This window comes from Rhamphochromis sp. 'chilingali' (assembly GCF_963969265.1).
Source record: "Rhamphochromis sp. 'chilingali' genome assembly, chromosome: 2".
In the NCBI taxonomy this organism is placed as follows: domain Eukaryota; kingdom Metazoa; phylum Chordata; class Actinopteri; order Cichliformes; family Cichlidae; genus Rhamphochromis; species Rhamphochromis sp. 'chilingali'.
Genome location: NC_137930.1, coordinates 25,325,855 through 25,346,730, shown reverse-complemented (window position 1 = coordinate 25,346,730; position 20,876 = coordinate 25,325,855). Strand labels below are relative to the sequence as shown.

The window sequence follows — 20,876 nt, the reverse complement described above, 5'->3', positions numbered from 1 at the left end:
ATAGTATCATTTATTTATTTTATTATTTAATTGCATTGAACTGTGGTTGGAGGAGGTCTTGTCATTTTTGTTCGGTTTCACCAAAAAACCCTAGGCTCGCCACTGAAACTGTTATCAGGCTGTTGGTAAAGAGGCCTGACCGGAAATACATTCTATGTAGGGTACATATGTGCGCTTGTCGTGAATAACGGGACGTAGCTGACAGTCGTAACGGACGGTGCGGATATATAATTAATACTGTTTAGCCTCCCTTATAGGACACTTTCTGATATGGTCGCCATTAGTTTTACACTAAAAACTGGTATTCTAAGTAAGAATACCAGTTTTGCAGTTAAAAATAGTTTTAGTATACATGCTGTTGTTTCGCATCGTTGGAACATTTAATCCGGTGCTTCGTATGATAAAAACGAGCGCACCGCATTTGGAAGAAACCACCCTGGTCCCTTTAGGGAGCGGAGAGAAGACGGAGAGAGAACAACAAACGCACTCGAATTATCGACGCTTACACACAAAACACCAATTCCTGGTAAGATATTAGCCTTCATCACATTTCATTTAATTGTGATGCTATTATAAAACGCTTTGCTGATTGGTTCGGCGAGATAAAAAGACGACACACACATCCGTTATAATATGGCTCCGTTATGTTTTTCTAATGGAAGGGGAAGGATGATGCAGTGATAACAGCCTCACGTTTATGAACCCTAAATTTGTTCATTAATTATTATTATCATTATCATTATTATTGTTATCATCAAATGATAAGATAATAATGCGATTGACACCATTTCTAAATTTTAAATAGGACAAGGATTCAATGAGGGTGTTCTAGCTATACGCGTTATATAAATATATAAATAGATGTAGCCAGAATGATACATTGTTTCTTATTGATCGTTATCGAAAAAAAGTGCAGCTGACTCTTTTTAATCTTATGCCTATACAACACACTTAAAATGAAGAGATGTTTGTTTATTATATATATATATATATATATGTATATATATACGGGTGTTTACAACCATGACTTTTCCTTTTAGGGCCATGATGGGGAGGTTGTGTCAGATGGTTCTTGTGTCTCTTCTTATCATGTCGCTTTTGACCACTGAGCTGGCATGTGCTAAAAGAGGTGGCAGCAGCAGCAGCAGGGGAAAATCTTCATCCAGCAGCAACAAGGGTTGGACCAATTCAAAGACATCCAACTCTCAACCAGGAAACTACCCACGTCAGCCACAGAGTCCTAATCGAAACACCAATCCTTATCCTCCTGGTGGAAGTTACCCTTATCCCAAACAGAACCAGCCAAGTTATCCAGGTGCCGGTAGCAACCCAAATCAGTACCCTGGCAGAGGCAATCCTGCAGGTTATCCGAACCAGAACCCTGCAGGTGGATACCCAGCAGGAGGGTATCCTAATCAAAACCCAGCTCGAGGAAATTATCCAAATCAAAATCCAGCTGCCGGAGGCTACCCCAACCAATATCCAGGCAGAGCTGGTAGCAACCCCGGAGGTTATCCTAATCAGTACCCTGCTGGAGGTTATCCAAACCAGAATTATCCTAATCAGCATCCAGGTGGGGGTTTCCCAGCAGCGGGTGGTTATCCACAAAACCCAGGAAGGTATCCTTACCAGTATCCAGGTGGTTACCCCGTCCAAACTGGAAACACACGACCAGGTTGGAATGTGCCTGGTTCAAATCCAGGAGGTTATCCAGGAGGTTACCCTGGTGGAGCAGTTGGTGGCTACTCCAACTGGAACCCAAATAATAAGATTCTGAGTCCCCGCTTTGGTGGAGGAGGCTATGGCTATGGGATGGCAGGGTCACCTTTTTCTCGTTCTGTGCAGAACATGGGGTATGCGCCCAAGTCACCAAGTTTTGCCAAAAAAGCCATGGTGGCTGCAGGCGTCGGTGCTTTGGCTGGAATGGCAGTTGGATATGGATTAGGACGCTTCCCCCGACCACATTTCACTTTCCGTAACCCTGAAGAAGAGTACTACTACAATAATTACATGCAGCGTCGTTATGGCACCCAGTCAACAGATCAAAAAGACTATGGCCGTGATTACGTCTACAGCCCTCCTCCACGTGCTGAGACCTACGAAAGCTTCATGAGTCGCTGCATGAATTCGACTGATATGTTTAAGGATCAAGGCTCTTCCACATCCAAGAGTGCAGCTGAGGACGCAGATGACGACACCGTCAGCATTGAGGAGATTGGATACCCAGCCCTGATTGAGCAAGTGAAGTCGCGGCAGTGTGTAGAGAAGTACATGAAGTACTCTGAGCAATTTCTGAAGGAACGTAAAACTGAACAACAATATCAGCTAAGTCGCTCTAGCCCTCTGAGCCAAGGGCTCATTCATCTTCTCACTTCCTCCGTGATGCTATTGTCCAGCATGCTCCTGCTCCAGTGAGAAAACACCTTCCACTTCACTTCAAATGGCTTTCTACTGCCTCCATCATATGCACACATTCATTTCCTGCTTATATTATAGTAGCTCCACATTGCAAACCACAGCTGCATACTTCCAGAGAGTACAGTCTTTTAATATCTATTATATAAAAATATTGACATGTACATACTGACTAAAAATGTCTATTTCAAGTGTGGCACTCAGTTTCAAGTGTTACAGTTAGATCTGTCTTAGATGTTCACTATACTTTATATTAATTTATTTTGGATCCATATTTTGCACTTTTTATCTCCAGATTGTTGGACACTGAATGCAGAGATTCATGATTAAAGAAAGAAAACAGGACAGGACAATTACTTTAGCAGTTTTTTCTTAGGAAGACTATCAGGGCAGTTTCTTTCATAGTTTGGATAAGAATGAAAAAATAATGAAAGCTCATAGTCCACATTATGGCTTATGGGGTACAAGTGGGATTTGGCAAGTGGGGTAACTCAGAGATTTGTTTGTATTGGTGCAGCATGGGGACAAGAATTACGTAGAAATAAGTCACATGATGACTTGCAGGCCAGATTTGTGCATACAGGCTGTGATCAGCTGAGCTGTGCTGCTTCTCCTGTATTCAGTATTCACTGCTTTTTTGTGGATTTAACCACGCTGAATTCAACAAGTTATAAGCAGGTCTATCCAAAGCTGCATGGCTGATGCATTGTATAAAAGATAGAATTAGCTTAGTGAATGTAATAATATTTGCTACTCTTGATCTAATCTAACATTGACCATGAACAGCCTGCTCCATACCCCTCCAGCAGAGTGAATCACTGTGAACTTCACCACAGTACTGCAAACATAACCAGTGCAGCCTGCACTAACTTGCCTGGTATTTTCATGCAACCTTTGAAGAATGCAAAATTAATATGCTTCCATTTATTTTGGGATAATTTGGCAACACATCACGTGTAGATCCATTTAAGAGCTCTAAAACGAACGAGGATATTGGAAGTTTTACATTTTCAGCTTATCAAACCTTGCGTGTTGCCATCCTTACCCTTGAAAATAATCTTCTTCTTTGGTTTCCTGTCTTTCATACATCTTTTTCTACATCTCTGATAGTGTTGCACGTCAATGCTTCTTTTCCCCTCTCCCTTCGGCTGGCAGACACATTTGTCAGATGTTTTCTGTTGATTGACAGACTGCACAGACACAGTTTGTGTATTTGGTGATATTTTAATGTCCTCGAGAAGTTGCATTTGAAATTACCGCCACTTAGAAAAAAACTTTGCTGCCTTGATGCTCACTCTTCCTCTGTTATGTTCTAGATGCTGAAGTACAGTAACCAGGATTATTTACCTTTACACCATGAACACATCACAGGGATGAGAAGGAAAAAGTTCATTTCAGGTTATAAGTGGGCTGTGGGATGTCTTTTTTTTTGGCTTATTACCGGGCAAATATTTGCATGTAATAACTGGCAGCAGGATTGTGGCACATGAAAAATAAAGGCATTCAGCGATAATACTGATCAGTAATAATAAATCCAGCTCACTTTAACCCCTGTTTATTATCTGGGGTAATGTTAGGAGAAATCTCTTTGGAGGATTTAAGTTTTATGTGTGTGTTTTGGATTCCACTCAGTCTCACTCCACAGAGCACATGCACAGACTGAAGCAAACCCTGGTCACTAATAGTTTTTACAGATTGCTTGATGGTGATAAAGGATTCCTTGTAAATAATTCAGCCAAACTTCCCACATGAACTTTAAGCCATCGAGGTTTGCTGAACAGCAGAGACAGAAATAAAAATAAAAGTAGAAAGAATCGCCCTGGTTCATATTTAATAATTGCTACTTATGTTATTGCATGTAATAGCTTTTCACAGAGAGTAGACAGTAATCATGATGGGTTCATAAATGAGCAGTGAAGTTGCACAAATAGCACTTGTTGCTTTAATCTGTGCAGTCTGTTGAACGGATGCGGTCTTTTATCTGTATTTCCTTGTAGTATGTAAACTGTCCTTAGTTAAAATGGGTGTGGTAGCACTCAAACTGCATTCCTTTATCCCGTTGAACTCTGCCATTATGTGTGTGAGTCATTAGAACATTTATTCCCATAAAAGCCTTGGTTTTACATCCATATCCCCAGGCACATTTTAACTTTCCATAGCCACTTATTTTCCAGTCGTCTGCCCTGAAGTTGGTCATCGTTTCCGTGCGTCTTCCTCTAATCTCCTACATGTTATTGTAGCGTGGGGAAACAGTCTCATAGGACAGTTTTTCTCAGATATGTAAATACTACTGTTTATTTTCTTGCGCCGGTTGTCATGGTACAGTCTCTGCGATTATGACTACTAAAATCTGTTCTCCTTTTTTTTCTTCAAGAGTAGGTGTTGTTATTATTTTTATTTTTGTGGGTGTTTCATGTGATCATTTCACTTTTCTTTTTACCGTACTTTTTATGATCCTGTTTTATTTTTTCTCCATGCCTGAGTTTTGTAAAGGATTCTGGAAAAATGCTGTGTAAGTTAGGTGTGAAAATCTCAAAGTGATGGAATTCTCCTTCCCATACTGATGTTGTTCTTTGTGACCAGGCGTTCAAATTTCTTTTATTCTCTCCTGTTAATAAGCTTTTATATTCGACTGTTCCTGTTTTGCTTTTTTGGTTGATTCTGGCAAAACGACTTAATTTGATGGGAAATTCCACCTAAATCAAGGATGTGGAATATCTGTAAAGTGCACTTATTTCTCCTCAGTTGTGGATATTCTGTAACTTTGTAATTGAGGTCATGTTACCATTAGAGACATCGCTTGTTTTTGACTCAGAATTGCAAACATTTCGTGATACTCCTCAGATGTTATGACTAACACGGTGTAATATAGTTTGTCTTGGATGTTCATGTGTTAAATAAAATAAATCATGAAATCTTTTCTGTGGCCTGTGACATCTTCACGTCTAAAATGTTGCTGTATCTCTTCAAGGGATATCAAGAGAGGGGTTATTAGAAAAATGCACAAGTGCACAACTTGTGTATTTTTTTAACCAAACTCTCAGAAAAATCCTCCATGAGGATGACATGATGACATTTAATTCCAATAAAATGACACAGTAGAGATCATTTGTTCAAAAAAGCTTTAATTTACTTTGATAAATGACAGCTTTTTCATTAATTAGATGGTGGATCACACGTCTCTTATCCAAGCTGCTGTAAGAAAAGGCACCACATGTCCCAGCCTGAGAAAGAGGTGAGTCGCAGGAGCAGGGGCAGCGCCTTTAACGAAGGCTCTCCAGAGAGACTGGTTGCAGCATCTTTGGTCTTGCTGGTAGTAAAGCTGTCGATCTTGCTCAGAGGCGACTGCTTTGTGGCCATAGTTATTTCCGGACCCATGCTTTGGCTTTCCAAGGAACCCCAGCCCGTACCCGGTGCCTGTGCCTCCCAGCATCCCCGCTGCTGCTGCACCTGCCCACTTTACACCCTGCTTGGAGAGGCCTCGATTCTGAGAGGGAGGCGCTTTGTTACCAGTACCGCGACCTCTGAAGCTGCCTGCTCGCTTGCTGTATGCATACTGTGCACCTGGGCACAAAGCTGCAATAAGCAGCATCCAAACCCACAGTGAGGGAAGCTTTTGCTGGCCCGCCATCAGAGCAGAGCTGCAAAAACAGATTAGGTTGAGTTGAACTTTAGAAAGAAAAAAATGTTATTAAAATGATACTGCGCTTCATTAATTGTCATTTAGGACACGTGCAGAGGAGTTTTTTGAAAGTCTGTCAGCAGTCAGTTCAGCTGGCGATAAAGCTTTTGATTTCCTGCGGCTCAGTAACAAAAGCTACATGCTCCCTAACCCTGACACAACAGACATCTAGAATGACCGATATGCTCTGTAAACACGAGGATTAGCTGGGCATTATGTGGCACATTTGTTCTTCCATTCACTAGGCATTTGCTTCTTTTATCTCTCATAAACAGTGCATATCATATCAATTGTTAAAAAACATATCAGTGATGTATTTGGAACAGTAACCACATGTACATTATTGCAAAATATTTGGTAAGGGGCCTTTTAAAAAAAAAGTTAGAAAGTTGTTAAATAAAACTGATTAAATGTGTACATTATCTATAAAAAATAAATTTTTTAAGGAAACAAAATGGAATTTATTTACCTTTCTTAGGAGTTACTTAAAGAGGCTGTGATCCTGGAGCGGTTGTTTATCAAACCACAACACAGCAGGGCTGCGAGGTGGTTTTCATCTTCATTTACAGACTATCAACCCAACCAACACAGTCAGCACCAAGACCCCTCCCCCCCCCACCCCAACACACATGCCCACCCACCCACAAAAAAAAAAAAAAAAAAAAATCCTGCTTTGCTATTGGTTCTACATCAATAATACAGAACAGGTTCAATGTTTTTGCTGACAGTGGATTTTCACACATGCAGTGTGAGTTTCTCTCATTACTCAGCAAATGGACATGAGTGCAAACAAATCAAAACATTACTGTCTCAACTAACATTTCATTTAGTATTTATTTATGTTTATGTCTACATAAAGTGTCTAACCACTAAAAAATGTTCTGGGCTTATAACATTTTTCAGAATCCTGAGAAAAAAAATGTTCAGAAATAAAATTGTAGTCAAATTCTAGGAAAAAGTTTGTAATTAATATTGTAATTAAAATCAGAAAAAAACAAACAAACAAATAAAAAAAACACCAACAAAAACAAAAAGTAAGAAAAGAGTCAGATTTCAATTTAAGAAGTCATACCTTCTGAGTTGAAAAGTCAGAATTTGGAAATGAGAATTTTGAGAATAAAATCTGAATGTTTGTATGTGGAATAAGAAATCTAAATTAAATTCAGACTTCTGCCCCAAAAAAGTAAAATTTAAAAAGTCAGAATTCATTAAGTAATATAAGAACTGTGCAAAATACTTTTTTCAGTAACTCCAATCGTCTTTCATGGCGATTCTAATGTTCAGCCAATGTTTGTGCACAGACATGGCGCATGCGCACAACACCAATGCTAAATTAACTTCTTTTTCTCTCACCCATCTGGAATATTTCTTAAGGTTATGGTTATGGTTAGGTTTAGTCGCAAGTCACCGTCAAATTATAATACGGGTAGGACGTTTTGTCAGAGTAGGATGGTTTCTCAGAACACCGGCCCTTTGGATGGAAGCATGGCCTGCAGAATAAGGGGGCAGTCGAGCCAGTGACTGATTGTGTATGCATTTTTCTTTTTTAGTATTATTTTTTTAAGATTATAATTTAATGTCAGAACTCGAAAATGAAATTTCATTGTCAGACTTAGAGAATAAAACTATTTTTGCATGGAACAAAGAACAAACCAGTAATGGAGAGGATAAAGAGAACTCTGAGGATGTAGAGCATGAGAGATGACTGTCTGCCAAAGGCTAAAAGATCAGGAATAATCCCTCTTGGGACCATGACCATGAAGCACTGGTTTGGATCAGGAATTTAAAGAAGCCCCCCGAGGCTTCATCTTGCACAACTGCAGTATTGTTTGTCTGACCTTATACAGTGACTTAAGACTGTGAATGACTTGTTTTATAGCATTTTAAGAGCTTTACTATTACAAAATGCCAGATTCAGTGCAACAAATTTGATACAATCACTTACTCTATACTCTATTTTCTATAAGGACTGTTAAACACATGGAAACTGATAAAATGCACATGTGGAATTTCTTTTGCCTGTTGCATTTTTTTTTTTTTTAATAAAAAGAAGGGATTCAGCAGGAGTATCAGTATGTGAGAGCAAATATTTATTTCAACTGGATTCTGGTAAGCACAACAATGTCTGGGTTTCATTTCTGCACAGTTGAATATAGTAACAGAGAATTCTCATTTGCACGTTTGTGGCAAAAAAATACAATAAAATGAATCATTTGTGTTTGAGGTGGTTTGCAGTACATGCTCTCTAATGTCAGGCGAACACTCATGCTCATCTGGTAATCACAGCACGTTGTTTCATGTGCAGAAATGAAAGTTGAAATATCATGCAAAGAAACATTGTTTTCTCAGGTGATTTTGGTGAATCCTGTACATTTCTCTGCATGAAACAGCTTGACTGGAAACTCAATAGTGTCCATCAGTTAGCAGTAGAAAGTGTCAAAACACCCAGTTTTTCCTTTTTAGGATAAATGAAATTGTTCAGGGACAGACGTTTGTAGTGGGAAGCTCTATACAGCATTATTGGTCCACCTTTCTCTGCAGAAACTAGATGACGTTCTCAAACAGCTGCATAGAAGCCATTATATTTTCATCCTGTTATGGAAACAATAGTTATACAAGTAATATAGTGTATAAATTTGGCCAATCATCATGTGGCAAAATCTTTAGATTTACATAAGGATTTACCTTTTGGCAGGTTTCTATGAATTCATCTATTGTCACCACTCCATCTCTGTTACGGTCCATTTTCTGATCCATATTAAAGAAACAAAGTGGATAACATGAGGTAAAATAACAGGTTCTTTCTTTCTTTCAGTTTATTTATCATTCATTTCTTTCATGAATGAGTAACTGAAAAAAAGTGTACACCCCTGTAGCCTGTCACAGTAACAAATAAAATGTGGCACTGGGTAGTAATTGGTAAATGGACTGGTTCTTATAGTACTTTTCTACTCTACTTGAGCACTCAGTGCTTCAATACAATATCTGGATGTACTAATGTACATTCACCGCATACTTTATTAGGTCCTCTGTTAAACTGCACACTAACACAAGGATCTGATCAGCCAGTTAAATGCCACAAACTTAATATAATTAAGTGACTTTGAGCATGGCAACTTTGTCGGTGCCAAATTTTAAAAACGGCTGATCAAACTGGGATTTTGCCCACACACTGATTTTTAGGGTTTACAGATAATGGTTGAAAAAAGTGAAACTATCCAGTGAGCAGCAGTTCTCTGGGAAAAAAGGACTTGTTGCTTTCAGAGGTCAGAAGAGAGTGGTTAGATACAAGGAAACAGCAACTGAAATAACTACTTATTACAACCAAGGTATGCAGAACAGCATCTCTGAATGGGCTGATGAGGCCTGATTTCTTCTCTAGGGTGAAAATTGACTGAAGTAAACAACATGAGAGCATGGATCCCCCATCCTCCTGTGAGCAGTGGCGGTGGGAGTGTGGGGGTTTCTGGATTAAGTACCTGGAAGAACTTCTCCACATGTTCACCTGGGGAATCGTCTCGTACGCTGGGTAAAGTATACCTGCCCATCATGTCATAAATGGAGGTCATGATAGCCATCATTTCCTGCAGGAAAAAAGACAGACATCATAAAAGTGCAACAGATTTGGATTTTATTTATTTATTTTTTAATCATTGTACCTCTTTTGTAATGTAGCCATCCTTGTTGATGTCATATAGATTAAATGCCCAGCGAAGTTTCTCCGTAACTGAGCCTCGAAGTAACACAGACAGACCTAGAACAAAGTCCTGTAAATGCAATCCATTGTTTAATTTCTTTTAAGCTTTTTATAAATGAAAACCTTTAAAATTGCAGCCCCTGCTGTACTCACCTCAAACCGGATGGAGCCATTTCTGTCCATGTCAAAAGCATTAAACAAGAAATGTGCATATGTAGTTGCATCTGAGAGAAAATAATGAAAAGCAAGAAATGACCATTGTTAATTGCAATGCATGTTTAGCACGGAATATTAACTGTAATCAACTGTGGTCTTTTTAAAAAAATGAATCTAGAGGGAGTGAGAAAAATTTACTTAATTACTTAATGTTGCTATGGCAACTTTACAAAGAAACAGCATCTAGCAAATATAAACTGCACCTTTAAAATATCCAGTATCAAGTATCATGCTTATTATAATTTTTATTATCAAGTTGCATAATGTACCTCCTTGAGGGAAGAACTGTGAGTAAATGCTCTTGAATGTTTCTTCATCCACTAGCCCACTGGGACACTCCTATTGAAAGGTAAACAATAGAAAAACAAGTCAGTGAAAGAAAAGAGTGTTTAACTCTGCTAATGAACAGTTAGGAGTCATTAACACATATGGACTTAGTGTATACCAGTTAAGAAGTACAGAATATTAACAACATTAAAGGTGAGACACTAAAAGTGAATCAGGAAATTGCTGGGACATCCAATCCTGGAAAGATTGGGACTTGTCTTGAATACTTCCCACTTATAGAAAATAGTTCTTACAGCTGAATAATCGACTTCAAATTGACTGTAATTAGTGATACAAGCCTTCACAGATTGATGGGCAGCAACACGGTTGTTGTAGAGACCCACCCTTTGGCACATCCCAGCACACCCACTCACTTCACCAGATGCACCTTGTTTAGTTCTCTCACCTTTGATTGGGTGTGGTGCTTGTCCTCGATTGCAATCACCTGTCACACATTATATGTCACACAGTATATAAGGACTGCATTCACTTTTGGCTCACTCTTTCTTCACTTCCACACGGGGCGGCAGCTGAGGTGAGGTTCTATTTGGGTTTTATTTTTATGTATTGTTTAAGGGAATGAGTAACTTAAATCTGTTTCCCTGTTTTCTTTCAGCTGTGGCAGTCCATGTGTGTCTTTGTTTCCTTCCTTCTTTGCCTTATTTATTTGAGAATAAAAGGAGAACCCTGAGAATAATTCTGAATTAGATGGCTGCTTTTTCTTATTCTAACCGGATGAGCCCATGATGCTGATTGCTTCAGCCCTGAACCTTCCTTCCTTCAAAACATGGTCCTCCGAGCCGGAGCAGTGTTAGCGTCATGGATTCAAAGCAGCCATTGACTGAAGGTTTGAGAAGATCCAGTCGTGATAGTCGACCTCCTGCCTACCTGCAGCAGTATGACGTTCCGTATCCTGGAGCTAGAAGAGCTACATGTGAGACAGAGAGCCAAACTGAATGCCAGTGTGGCAGGATGAATGTTATCCTTCGGTCCAACCCACTTTCAGCCTGGCCCATTAGGGGGCGCTGGTATAAATAGTGGCCATTTGAGTGTCTCTGCGTCGCTTGCCTGTGATCTCCTTTTTGGTCACCTGACTTCCCCTCGGTGTGGTGGAGATCATTTGCGGGTTATTCTTCTGAAGCCTCCATCGCGGCTGGTCGTAGCTATAGAAGCCTCCTCTGAGCTATTCTGCTTACGTTCTGTGACCCGGCTTACTTGGTACGTAATCAACTTTTGTTACGCTCTCTGCCTTCTATTTTTCTTTTATAGTAATTATTTATTATGTTTCGCAGGAAGTGTGGGCCTTAGTTTTGCGCCAAGCTACGCGAACTGAAGTGCTGCTGTTTTGCCTTGCTGTGCTTTTACCGTCTGTTCCCGTTGTGAGAATTCTTTCCCTGCTGCTGTCAGCTTTTACAGTGGACGTCGGCGTGGACAACGGCCATATGCATGCCGGTTATCGGAGTCAGCTGGCGTGCATATTGATTGACTGTTAACTTATCGTCGTGTGGACGGCAAGTTGGAGCAGTACGGCGATTCCGTTTGCTCCAGATTTTAGAGTTTTATTCAGATTGTATGTTGTTTTATTGCTTTTTGATTTGTAGTTTGGATTTTCTGTTACACCACTGGTGGGAGGCCCTTTTTTTAGCTGTAGATCACCAGTGTGGTCCTGCAGTTGGGTTATCCCCCGGTGCTACACATTAGTTTGTTGTAATATATTAACATTTTCTTTGTTTCTTTTATTCAGATGCGGAGTGCCGACGTGGAGGAGACTAGGGTGCCTTGGTGGTGGGATCCCTTGAGTGTACACACCTACCTTGTCTAGTTTATTAGTGTGAGTGTGTGATAGTGTGTTGCACTTGTGTTTTGGTGTGTTTTCTTTCTTTAGTTGTGTGTGGCATCCCTGCCCCTCCACTGGTAAGCCTCAGCTCTGAATACCTTTTTAAGCATATTTGTATTTGAATATTTATGATTATGTTTTTATTCGGTGTTTTAAATAATTACCAATAAATTTTCAATTTGTTTATTATTGAACCTCGTCTCTGGATTGAGTATAGCGAACCTAAGTGCCTTTTTGGTGATTTAGTGTCATTTCCAGTATTCTCTGGGTGAAATTCCCAGGGTGGCGTTGTCGTTCTTTAAAACTGAAGAGTATTTACTTTATATCCCAACCTCGTCTCGCCACACCAGCATAGTGACAAAGACACACATGGGCCGCAGGATCCTGTCGGAGAGTCAGAGAGACAACCAGAGACATCCCCTGCTCCTTTACCCACCAACCAAGATGAGGTCATGAGGGAACTCCTGACGACAATGAGGGAGATTAGGCAATTTATGGTTCAATCATCTCCTTCCCATTCTCGTAGCTCCAGATCTTCAATTCGCACAGTCTCATCTGATGGAATCAAAGCTTCTGTATGCAGTTTACGAGCCAGTCCTCAAACACATCAACAACATGAGCAGCTCCCAGTGATTGATACAGTAACCTGTCAATCACCCTTCCAGCCCCCGCAGATTAGCCGTCAGTCTGGCTTAGTTACAGCTGCCAGCCCTCCTTTACCTAATTCAACAATACTAGATGCTGCTATCCCTTCAACTGGTTTGCCTAGACCAGTCCTTGCTACAGAAGATGAGACTCCCTTTGATTTCCTGGCCTTATCACGGCAGGATCCCGACCAGATCTCATGTGTTCAACCTGCTGTTCCTTTAGCTGAAGACCCTGTTCAACCTCTCATTCGCATATCTGACCACAAGCATTGCCCTCCTCTAGAGCAGCAACCAGCTACATCCAATGCCTCATATGACCAGAAACCTTTGATACCTGGTACTGCTAGCTCGGGTCACTCCTCTAGCACGAGAACACATGTATATAAGCTTGAAGGTCCTTCGTTTCCAGACCTTAGTAGAGAAGACGAAATGCAATACAGGATGTTACGGATGGCCCTTACAAACCTTCTTGATCCTCATGAGACAGAGCACTTCAAATATCACGTCCTTCTTGATCACCTCAAAGTAGACCAAGCTAAATGATTAGCTCTTGCCTTTTCCTATGCTCCTGACCCATACACTCAAGCCATCAAAGCCCTTGATGAGCGTTATGGGCAACCAAGACAGCTGGCATTGAAAGAGCTAAAGAATATACTGGAACTGCCTCCTATCAGAGCAGGTGATGGTCAGAGTCTTGATAATTTTGCTCTTCGTGTACAGGCTTTAGTTGGGTTGCTTAGCACTATGGGAGAACAAGGACGTGCAGAACTAGATTGTGGCTCCCATGTCGATCGCTTGTTAGCGAAGTTGCCTGCAGAGCATTTCAGTCGCTTCAAACGGCATGTTTACAGGGAACAGGGAGAAATGACGTATACTTTGCCTTTGTTCTCATCCTGGTTGCAAATGGAATGCAAGTGTCAACCAAGGAAGGCCAGTCCTGTTTCATCCTTCAACCAGCCACGACCTTCCCGTAAGTACACCTCTCCACTTACAACAATATTACATGGGGCAAATACATCTGATGATCCTGTACAGGCAGCACAACCCATCATAACTAAGGCAACATGTGCATATTGCCGCTCACCTGAACACCACATTAGTAAGTGTCCCGAGTTCATTCAGAAGACAAAGGATGAGAAAATAAACTGGATAAAAGCAAACAAACGGTGTTGGCGTTGTGCTAGGACTCATCAGGCCGCAAAGTGTGACCTGAGGAAAGCATGTGCCACCTGTATGGGACTACATCTACAGATCCTATGTGATGTAAATAAGAGATCTAAAACTGAAACTAATCCTGTAGTGAGGACACTGTACTTTGATAGACCTAGTGACTGTCCTAGTGTCCTTTTAAAGGTTGTGAAAGTGCTCCTGCGAAACGGCAAAAGAACCCTTGAAACATATGCAGTACTTGACGATGGCTCCCAGCGTACCATTCTTCTGACATCAGCTGCACAGCATCTCAACCTAACTGGGGAAGCAGAGAGATTATCACTTAGAACGGTCCGTCAAGAAGTTGAAACTATTCATGGTTCTTCCGTAAGTTTCAAAATCTCACCCATCGCACACCCAGAGAAAACCTACACAATTAATAATGCCTTCACTGCAAGTCACCTAGCACTTTCAGACCACACCTACCCTGTATCATCTCTCCAACGGAGATACAAGCATCTTCAAGGTATCCCATTACCCATTATTAATAAAGCAGCGCCACTCCTGCTCATAGGCTCAGATCATACTCACCTCATCACGCCTACTGCTCCATTGAGACAGGGACCATATGGGTCTCCTGCAGGAGTTAAAACCCAATTAGGATGGACACTTCAAGGTCCGATCACAGATTTTCAGCCCCAGAGCAGTACAGAGCATGTGCAGTGTTTGTTCACATCTCTCAGTTCATCTGCAGATGTACTGCGTTATCATGTTGAGAAGCTATGGCAACTAGACACTTTACCTGAATACAGTGAGAAATCTGTGATCCGATCAAAGCAAGATCAACTGGCACTGGAACTCCTTGAACAGGCCACAAAAAGGGTTGAGATCAATGGTGTTAATCGCTACGCCACTCCTCTTCTTCGGATGGCAAACTTTCCTCCTTTGAATGTCCCTCCAACTGTAGTCATGTCTAGACTCCGCAACACTGAGGCTCGGTTAGCTAAAGATCCTGACAAAGCCATGTCTTACAAGGATCAGATTTTGAAATTGGAGCAAGCAGGCTATGTAGTCAAACTTAGCCCGGAGGAGATGCACAATAGCAAAGAAACCTGGTATATTCCTCATTATATGACAAGTCACAACAATAAAGATCGCATAGTCTTTGACTGCTCTTTCACATTTCAAGGTCAGTGTCTCAATAAGTACCTATTGCCAGGACCAATCCTAGGCCCAACACTTCTCGGTGTTTTGTTGCGTTTTAGGCAACATTCAGTGGCAATAAGTGGCGACATCAAAGGCATGTTTTACCAAGTCCGTCTTCTGCCTCCTGATAAACCACTCCTCCGATTCCTGTGGCGTGACATGAACAAAGCAGCTCCCCCTTCAGTGTATGAGTGGCAGGTACTCCCCTTTGGTACGACCTGCAGCCCTTGTTGTGCAATCTATGCACTGCAGAAACATGTGAAGGAATATCAATCTGACAAAGATGTGCAGTCTTCAGTAATGCAGTGTTTCTATGTTGATAACTGCTTGCAGAGTTTTCCATCAGCAGAGTTAGCTCGAACACTCCTAGACAAATTAAGAAACCATCTATCAGAAGGAGGCTTCGACCTTCGCCAGTGGGCCAGCAATAATCCTGTTGTGATTAGCCATCTACCATCTGAGGTAAGAACGGCAAGTAATGAACTTTGCCTGACTGAAGACAAGCCATCTGGCCCACATGAACGCACATTAGGATTATTGTGGAATTGTGAGACTGATTTGTTTGCCTATAAATACAGAACTCTAGCCTCACACCCCACCACAATGCGTCGTATCTATGCAGTACTTGCTCGTCTGTATGACCCATTAGGCTACTTACTCCCATTCACAACACGCGCCAAAACCTTGGTGCAAGAGCTATGGAGAAAAGAGAGAGATTGGGACGACCCTTCCCTTCCACACGACCTCTTAGAGGCATGGAAGTCCTGGGAAGAAGAACTTTGTTATCTCCCACAAATTGCCATCCCACGTTGCTATACTTCTAAGGAAATGGATGTTTCTACCACAGTTCGAGACATTCATATCTTCTGTGACGCTTCAGAGCGAGCATATGGTGCTGTCGCATATTTGAGATCAGATGATCTTGAAGGCCATGTAGAACTGAGTTTCTTGTTAGCTCGCTCACGTGTTGCTCCTAAACGGCATTTAACAATACCCAGACTGGAGCTATGCGCAGCCCTACTAGGCGCACGCCTCTGTGAGCTCATACAAACAGAACTCACCTTACCAGTCAGGACTACCACCCTTTGGTCTGACTCGACAACTGTACTTCACTGGCTTCAGTCAGATTCCTGCCGTTTCAAGGTATTCGTAGGAGCCAGAGTCTCAGAAATTCAAAACCTCACAAACAGTCAAGACTGGAGATACATCAATTCAGCCACAAATCCTGCTGATGATGTTACGAGAGGTAAATCCCTGAAAGAGTTCCTTAGCCCAAACAGGTGGACTGAGGGTCCCTCGTTTCTGCATGAACCTCCAAATAACTGGCCCACAGTTACAGATCTCCATCCTGATGATGATCAGACTGAGTTAAAGAAATCCTACTTTTTTGGTATTGTCAGTATACCCTCCCATACATACACACCCAGCTTCAGAACGTATCAAGAGCTATTGGATTTCACGGCTCATTCACTCTCCAACCAAAAGGGTAACATTCCTTCTGCAGCTGATTATCAAACAGCAGAACAAGAAATCCTTCGTCAGGCACAACTGGACAGTTTCGGTGAAGATTTAGCCCGTTTACAGTCAGACAAACCCCTCTCATCTGACAGCCGTCTATTGTGTTTGTCACCAGTGTTGTGCAGGAATTCTGGACTTATCCATGTAGGAGGCCGACTACGGCAAAGCCCAGACTTGGAATTTAATGTCATTCACCCAATAGTACTTGATCCTGCTCATCCAGTGACCAAACTGATCATACAAAATTATGATGACAAACTGCATCATGCTGGTTCAGAAAGACTTTTTGCTGAACTACGTCGGAAATTCTGGATTCTCAGAGGAAGGGAAGCCGTACGCAGGCATCGGTATAGCTGCGTCGCATGTCAGAAATGGAGAGCACAGCCCATCATTCCAAAAATGTCAGACTTGCCTGCTGCTCGTCTTAGGTTATTCAAACCACCTTTCTACTCCACAGGAATAGACTGCTTTGGACCATACAAGGTCAAGACAGGCCGCAGATCGGAGAAAAGGTGGGGAATAATATTCAAATGTCTCACCACTCGGTGTATACATCTTGACCTCCTAAACAGTATGGATACAGACTCCTTCCTCATGGCCCTCCAACGATTCATTTCTCGACGAGGAACACCCCTGGAAATTACATGTGATCAAGGAACTAACTTCAAAGGAGGAGATAAGGAACTACGGGCAGCTTTTAACAACCTTGCTCCGACTCTACAGCCGGTCCTGATGACTAAAAGAATCCATTTCAAATTCAATCCCCCGCATGCACCCCATTTCGGTGGAGCCTGGGAGAGGGAGATACGTTCTGTGAAGAATGCTCTGAAGAGAACCATTGGTGCACAGATGGTCACTGAAGAGGTCTTAAGAACAGTCCTAATTGAGATTGAAGGCATTCTGAACTCAAAACCCCTAGGCTATGTATCCTCAGACATTGCGGATATTGATCCCATAACCCCAAACTTTCTCATTATGGGCCGACATGATTCGTCACTTCCCTTAGTATCCTATTCTGATTCTGACCTCCTAGGTCGACGACGATGGCGACATGCACAAATATTGGCAGATCACTTCTGGCGGCACTTCATAAAAGACTATCTACCATCCCTCCAAAGAAGACACAAATGGCAGAAGGAGAACCCAGATCTCACATTGAACTCTGTCGTAATGATCACGGATTCACACCTTCCACGTGCCCTTTGGCCTGTAGGAAGAGTGACACGCCTGCTGAAAAGCCCAGATGACCGCATCAGAACTGTGGAGGTCTTAGTACAGGATAAAACCTATATCCGCCCTGTCTCCTGTCTGATCCCCCTGCCCCCGCTTCCTGACGAAGATCGATCCTGACCATATCAACATATTTCTCTCTAGAAAATATGGGGGCGGCTGTTGTAGAGATGTCATGGTCCCTGTGCCTCACCAGCTGATTCTGTATTAGGCAACATGTTTTCTCTCTCTCTCTCTCTCTCTCTCCTGCCGGGGCGATGCTCATTATGGGCTCCCGCCCCTGGCCCACGCACCTGCTGCCGATCGGGATAATCACAAGGCCGATTTAAGACAGCAGCACTGTGTCACTCGTTGCTGGATCGTTGAGTTATCAGCGTCAGTCGCTCAGTAGATTGTAAATAAGGTTCTGTGAGTTCGTTCCGTCTGTTCGCCTCTAACTATAATCTCTGTGTACAGATCTATCCCGGACCTTTCCCTGCCTGCCTGTCATCCCGTGGACGAGTGAGTGGATGGTGTTTCCCCAGTGTGGGGAGTGAAGAGAGAGAGCCTTTGGAGGACGTCAGATTCCCGTCTTTTCCCTCACATACCCCGGAACCCTGGACCCCCCTCCCCTCCCTCCAGCACTTTGTAAATAGCATCACCTGGTGTCGTTGTGTAAATAAAATCTGTAAATCCTGTAAGGAGTCCCGGTCTGCGCCTGAGTCCGTTAACTGAAACCTGACAAGAGACCCACCCTTTGGCACATCCCAGCACACCCACTCACTTCACCAGATGCACCTTGTTTAGTTCTCTCACCTTTGATTGGGTGTGGTGCTTGTCCTCGATTGCAATCACCTGTCACACATTATATGTCACACATTATATAAGGACTGCATTCACTTTTGGCTCACTCTTTCTTCACTTCCACACGGGGCGGCAGCTGAGGTGAGGTTCTATTTGGGTTTTATTTTTATGTATTGTTTAAGGGAATGAGTAACTTAAATCTGTTTCCCTGTTTTCTTTCAGCTGTGGCAGTCCATGTGTGTCTTTGTTTCCTTCCTTCTTTGCCTTATTTATTTGAGAATAAAAGGAGAACCCTGAGAATAATTCTGAATTAGATGGCTGCTTTTTCTTATTCTAACCGGATGAGCCCATGATGCTGATTGCTTCAGCCCTGAACCTTCCTTCCTTCAAAACAACGGTCCTTGGTCTAAGGAGCTTGGAAAGAACTGAAGAAACTTCTTCACTTCTAGAACTGAAGAAGTTTCTTGGTGAAACGTCTTTAAGCAACTTAAAGAAGTCCAGACGCTTTTTTTCCAAGCTCCTTAGACTATGATGACCTGGATAACAGAAAAACCTTCACAGACAACATGGCCCTTGCTTCTCTAAGATGATGATGTCATTCCTCATCGGCTTTGTGTCCCCTGTTGCATTGTCTTAAGGAAAAAACTTAAGGAAATCTTATTTGAGACCTTATAAGATCATCGTTTACTCAAAGAATTGATTTGTCATAAAACAACGCAACAATTGTAGTAACACTGATACATGTGTGGAGAATACCTTGCTTGTGCTGGGAAAAGAGAGTGCAATAAACTACACAGGAATGAAGCAAAAACTTTGATTTCATTTGGCAAAAAAAGTGTGGAAACCGGTTTTAGTGCGAAATGTAATAAAGCTGCAAAAACAACTAAAAAACTCAGATCGAACGATTAACTTTGGTGATTGCTCTGCTCGTTTAGTGTTACCTGGAATTCCAAAGCAAAGTGGAATACAGCACCGGGTATCAACTAATACTCTTGTACTTAATACTACTGTACTTATCCTGCTATGACAAGTCAGAACGTCTGCTGTGAAAACAAATCTGCTTGGTTAGTTAAAATCATCTTCTTGATATCATCATTAAAGATTTGTTTATGCTGGACATTTCTCTGCGCAACTCTTTATGTATCATTAATGCCTCTGAAGACTCTTAAAACATTTTCAGGCTTCTTTTTTTTCTAAGTTTAAAGCTTCTTTGTTTACATCAGCTTGTGGTCTTCTCCTTCCCCTCTTTAATGGAGCTTTGCTTCCTATTACAACCACTTACTGTCGATATCTATTACCCCGTCCTGCAGTGGGTAAAAATATGTGTTAAGTCACTCCCAAGTTTATGCGTGCATGCCGTGGTTGACCAATACGATTTGAGCAATACATGCAGCGGCTCATAAAAAGAAAGAAATTTGCCATCAAAATAAAGATTTCTGCCCTTAGGCACTTGCATGCACACTTATTGTTCACACACACACACACACACACACACACACACACACTCATTTTCAATAATCTTCTTGTTCAATTGTACATTTGGAGAGAAACTATTTTACATGATTACACATTTTTTTGTTTGAAAAAAGGGGAAAAATGGTAGTATCTGACTAGGATGCTTCCTGCATTCCTCATAGGTGAGTTGCTTTATAGCTGTCCTGCAGAGAGGAAACCCTACGCACACCCAGGAATCACTGGAGAGATTATGTTACTGGGCTGGGTTTCCCCCGTGAAGAGCCTGGGCGAGGGAGGTCTGAGCTTCTCTGCTTAGACAACCCAATAAGATGCAACAAATAGATAGAATTAGGGCTGCCACGATTTGTCGACTAGTCACGATTACGTCGACTATCAAAATCGTCGACGACTGATTTAATAGTCGACGCGTCGTTTGAAGCTTTGTAAGATCACAAAAGACGCAGGAATAAGTAGCAGGATTTAAGAGTGTAATAACGGACTGAAACAGAAGATGGCAGCATTGCATGTACAAGGATGTCAGCTACCGCTAAACCCCGAAGAAGAAGAAGAAGAAGAAGAAGCAGCTGTGTCCCAGAATTCATAGCGCGGCCAGCGCAGTTTCCAACAATGGCGGCAGCTAGTTAGTTTTAATAGTACTCTTATTATTCTTTCTGGGTCACAAAATAAACGTTTAACATATTTTCAGGCGAGAAT

At 41.8% G+C, this 20,876-nt stretch overlaps 2 protein-coding genes and 1 long non-coding RNA gene across 3 annotated transcripts in view; 2 read left to right on the top strand and 1 right to left on the bottom strand.

Moving 5' to 3' along the window:
• The window catches only part of LOC308385988, a 12,287-nt gene extending 2,670 nt beyond the window's left edge, over window positions 1-9,617 (top strand). The window contains exon 3 of the long non-coding RNA XR_013969677.1: window positions 9,480-9,617. This is a non-coding gene — a long non-coding RNA (uncharacterized lncRNA). The remainder of the gene's footprint in view (window positions 1-9,479) is intronic.
• On the top strand, window positions 383-5,334 carry LOC308385882 (uncharacterized protein). The gene is made up of 2 exons (XM_080865076.1): window positions 383-526; window positions 1,041-5,334. Exon 2 carries the CDS (start codon window positions 1,045-1,047, stop codon window positions 2,413-2,415), a length of 1,371 nt encoding a protein of 456 aa, XP_080721202.1. The 5' UTR covers window positions 383-526; window positions 1,041-1,044; the 3' UTR covers window positions 2,416-5,334.
• LOC308385969 (calsenilin-like) overlaps window positions 8,523-20,876 on the bottom strand; it is a 26,778-nt gene continuing 14,424 nt past the window's right edge. Inside the window, exons 4-9 of the mRNA XM_080865216.1 lie at window positions 10,280-10,349; window positions 9,948-10,018; window positions 9,757-9,864; window positions 9,577-9,681; window positions 8,783-8,845; window positions 8,523-8,689 (exon numbers count right to left, since the gene is read on the bottom strand). Coding sequence (XP_080721342.1) covers window positions 8,642-8,689; window positions 8,783-8,845; window positions 9,577-9,681; window positions 9,757-9,864; window positions 9,948-10,018; window positions 10,280-10,349 — 465 coding nt within the window. The 3' untranslated portion in view covers window positions 8,523-8,641. The remainder of the gene's footprint in view (window positions 8,690-8,782; window positions 8,846-9,576; window positions 9,682-9,756; window positions 9,865-9,947; window positions 10,019-10,279; window positions 10,350-20,876) is intronic.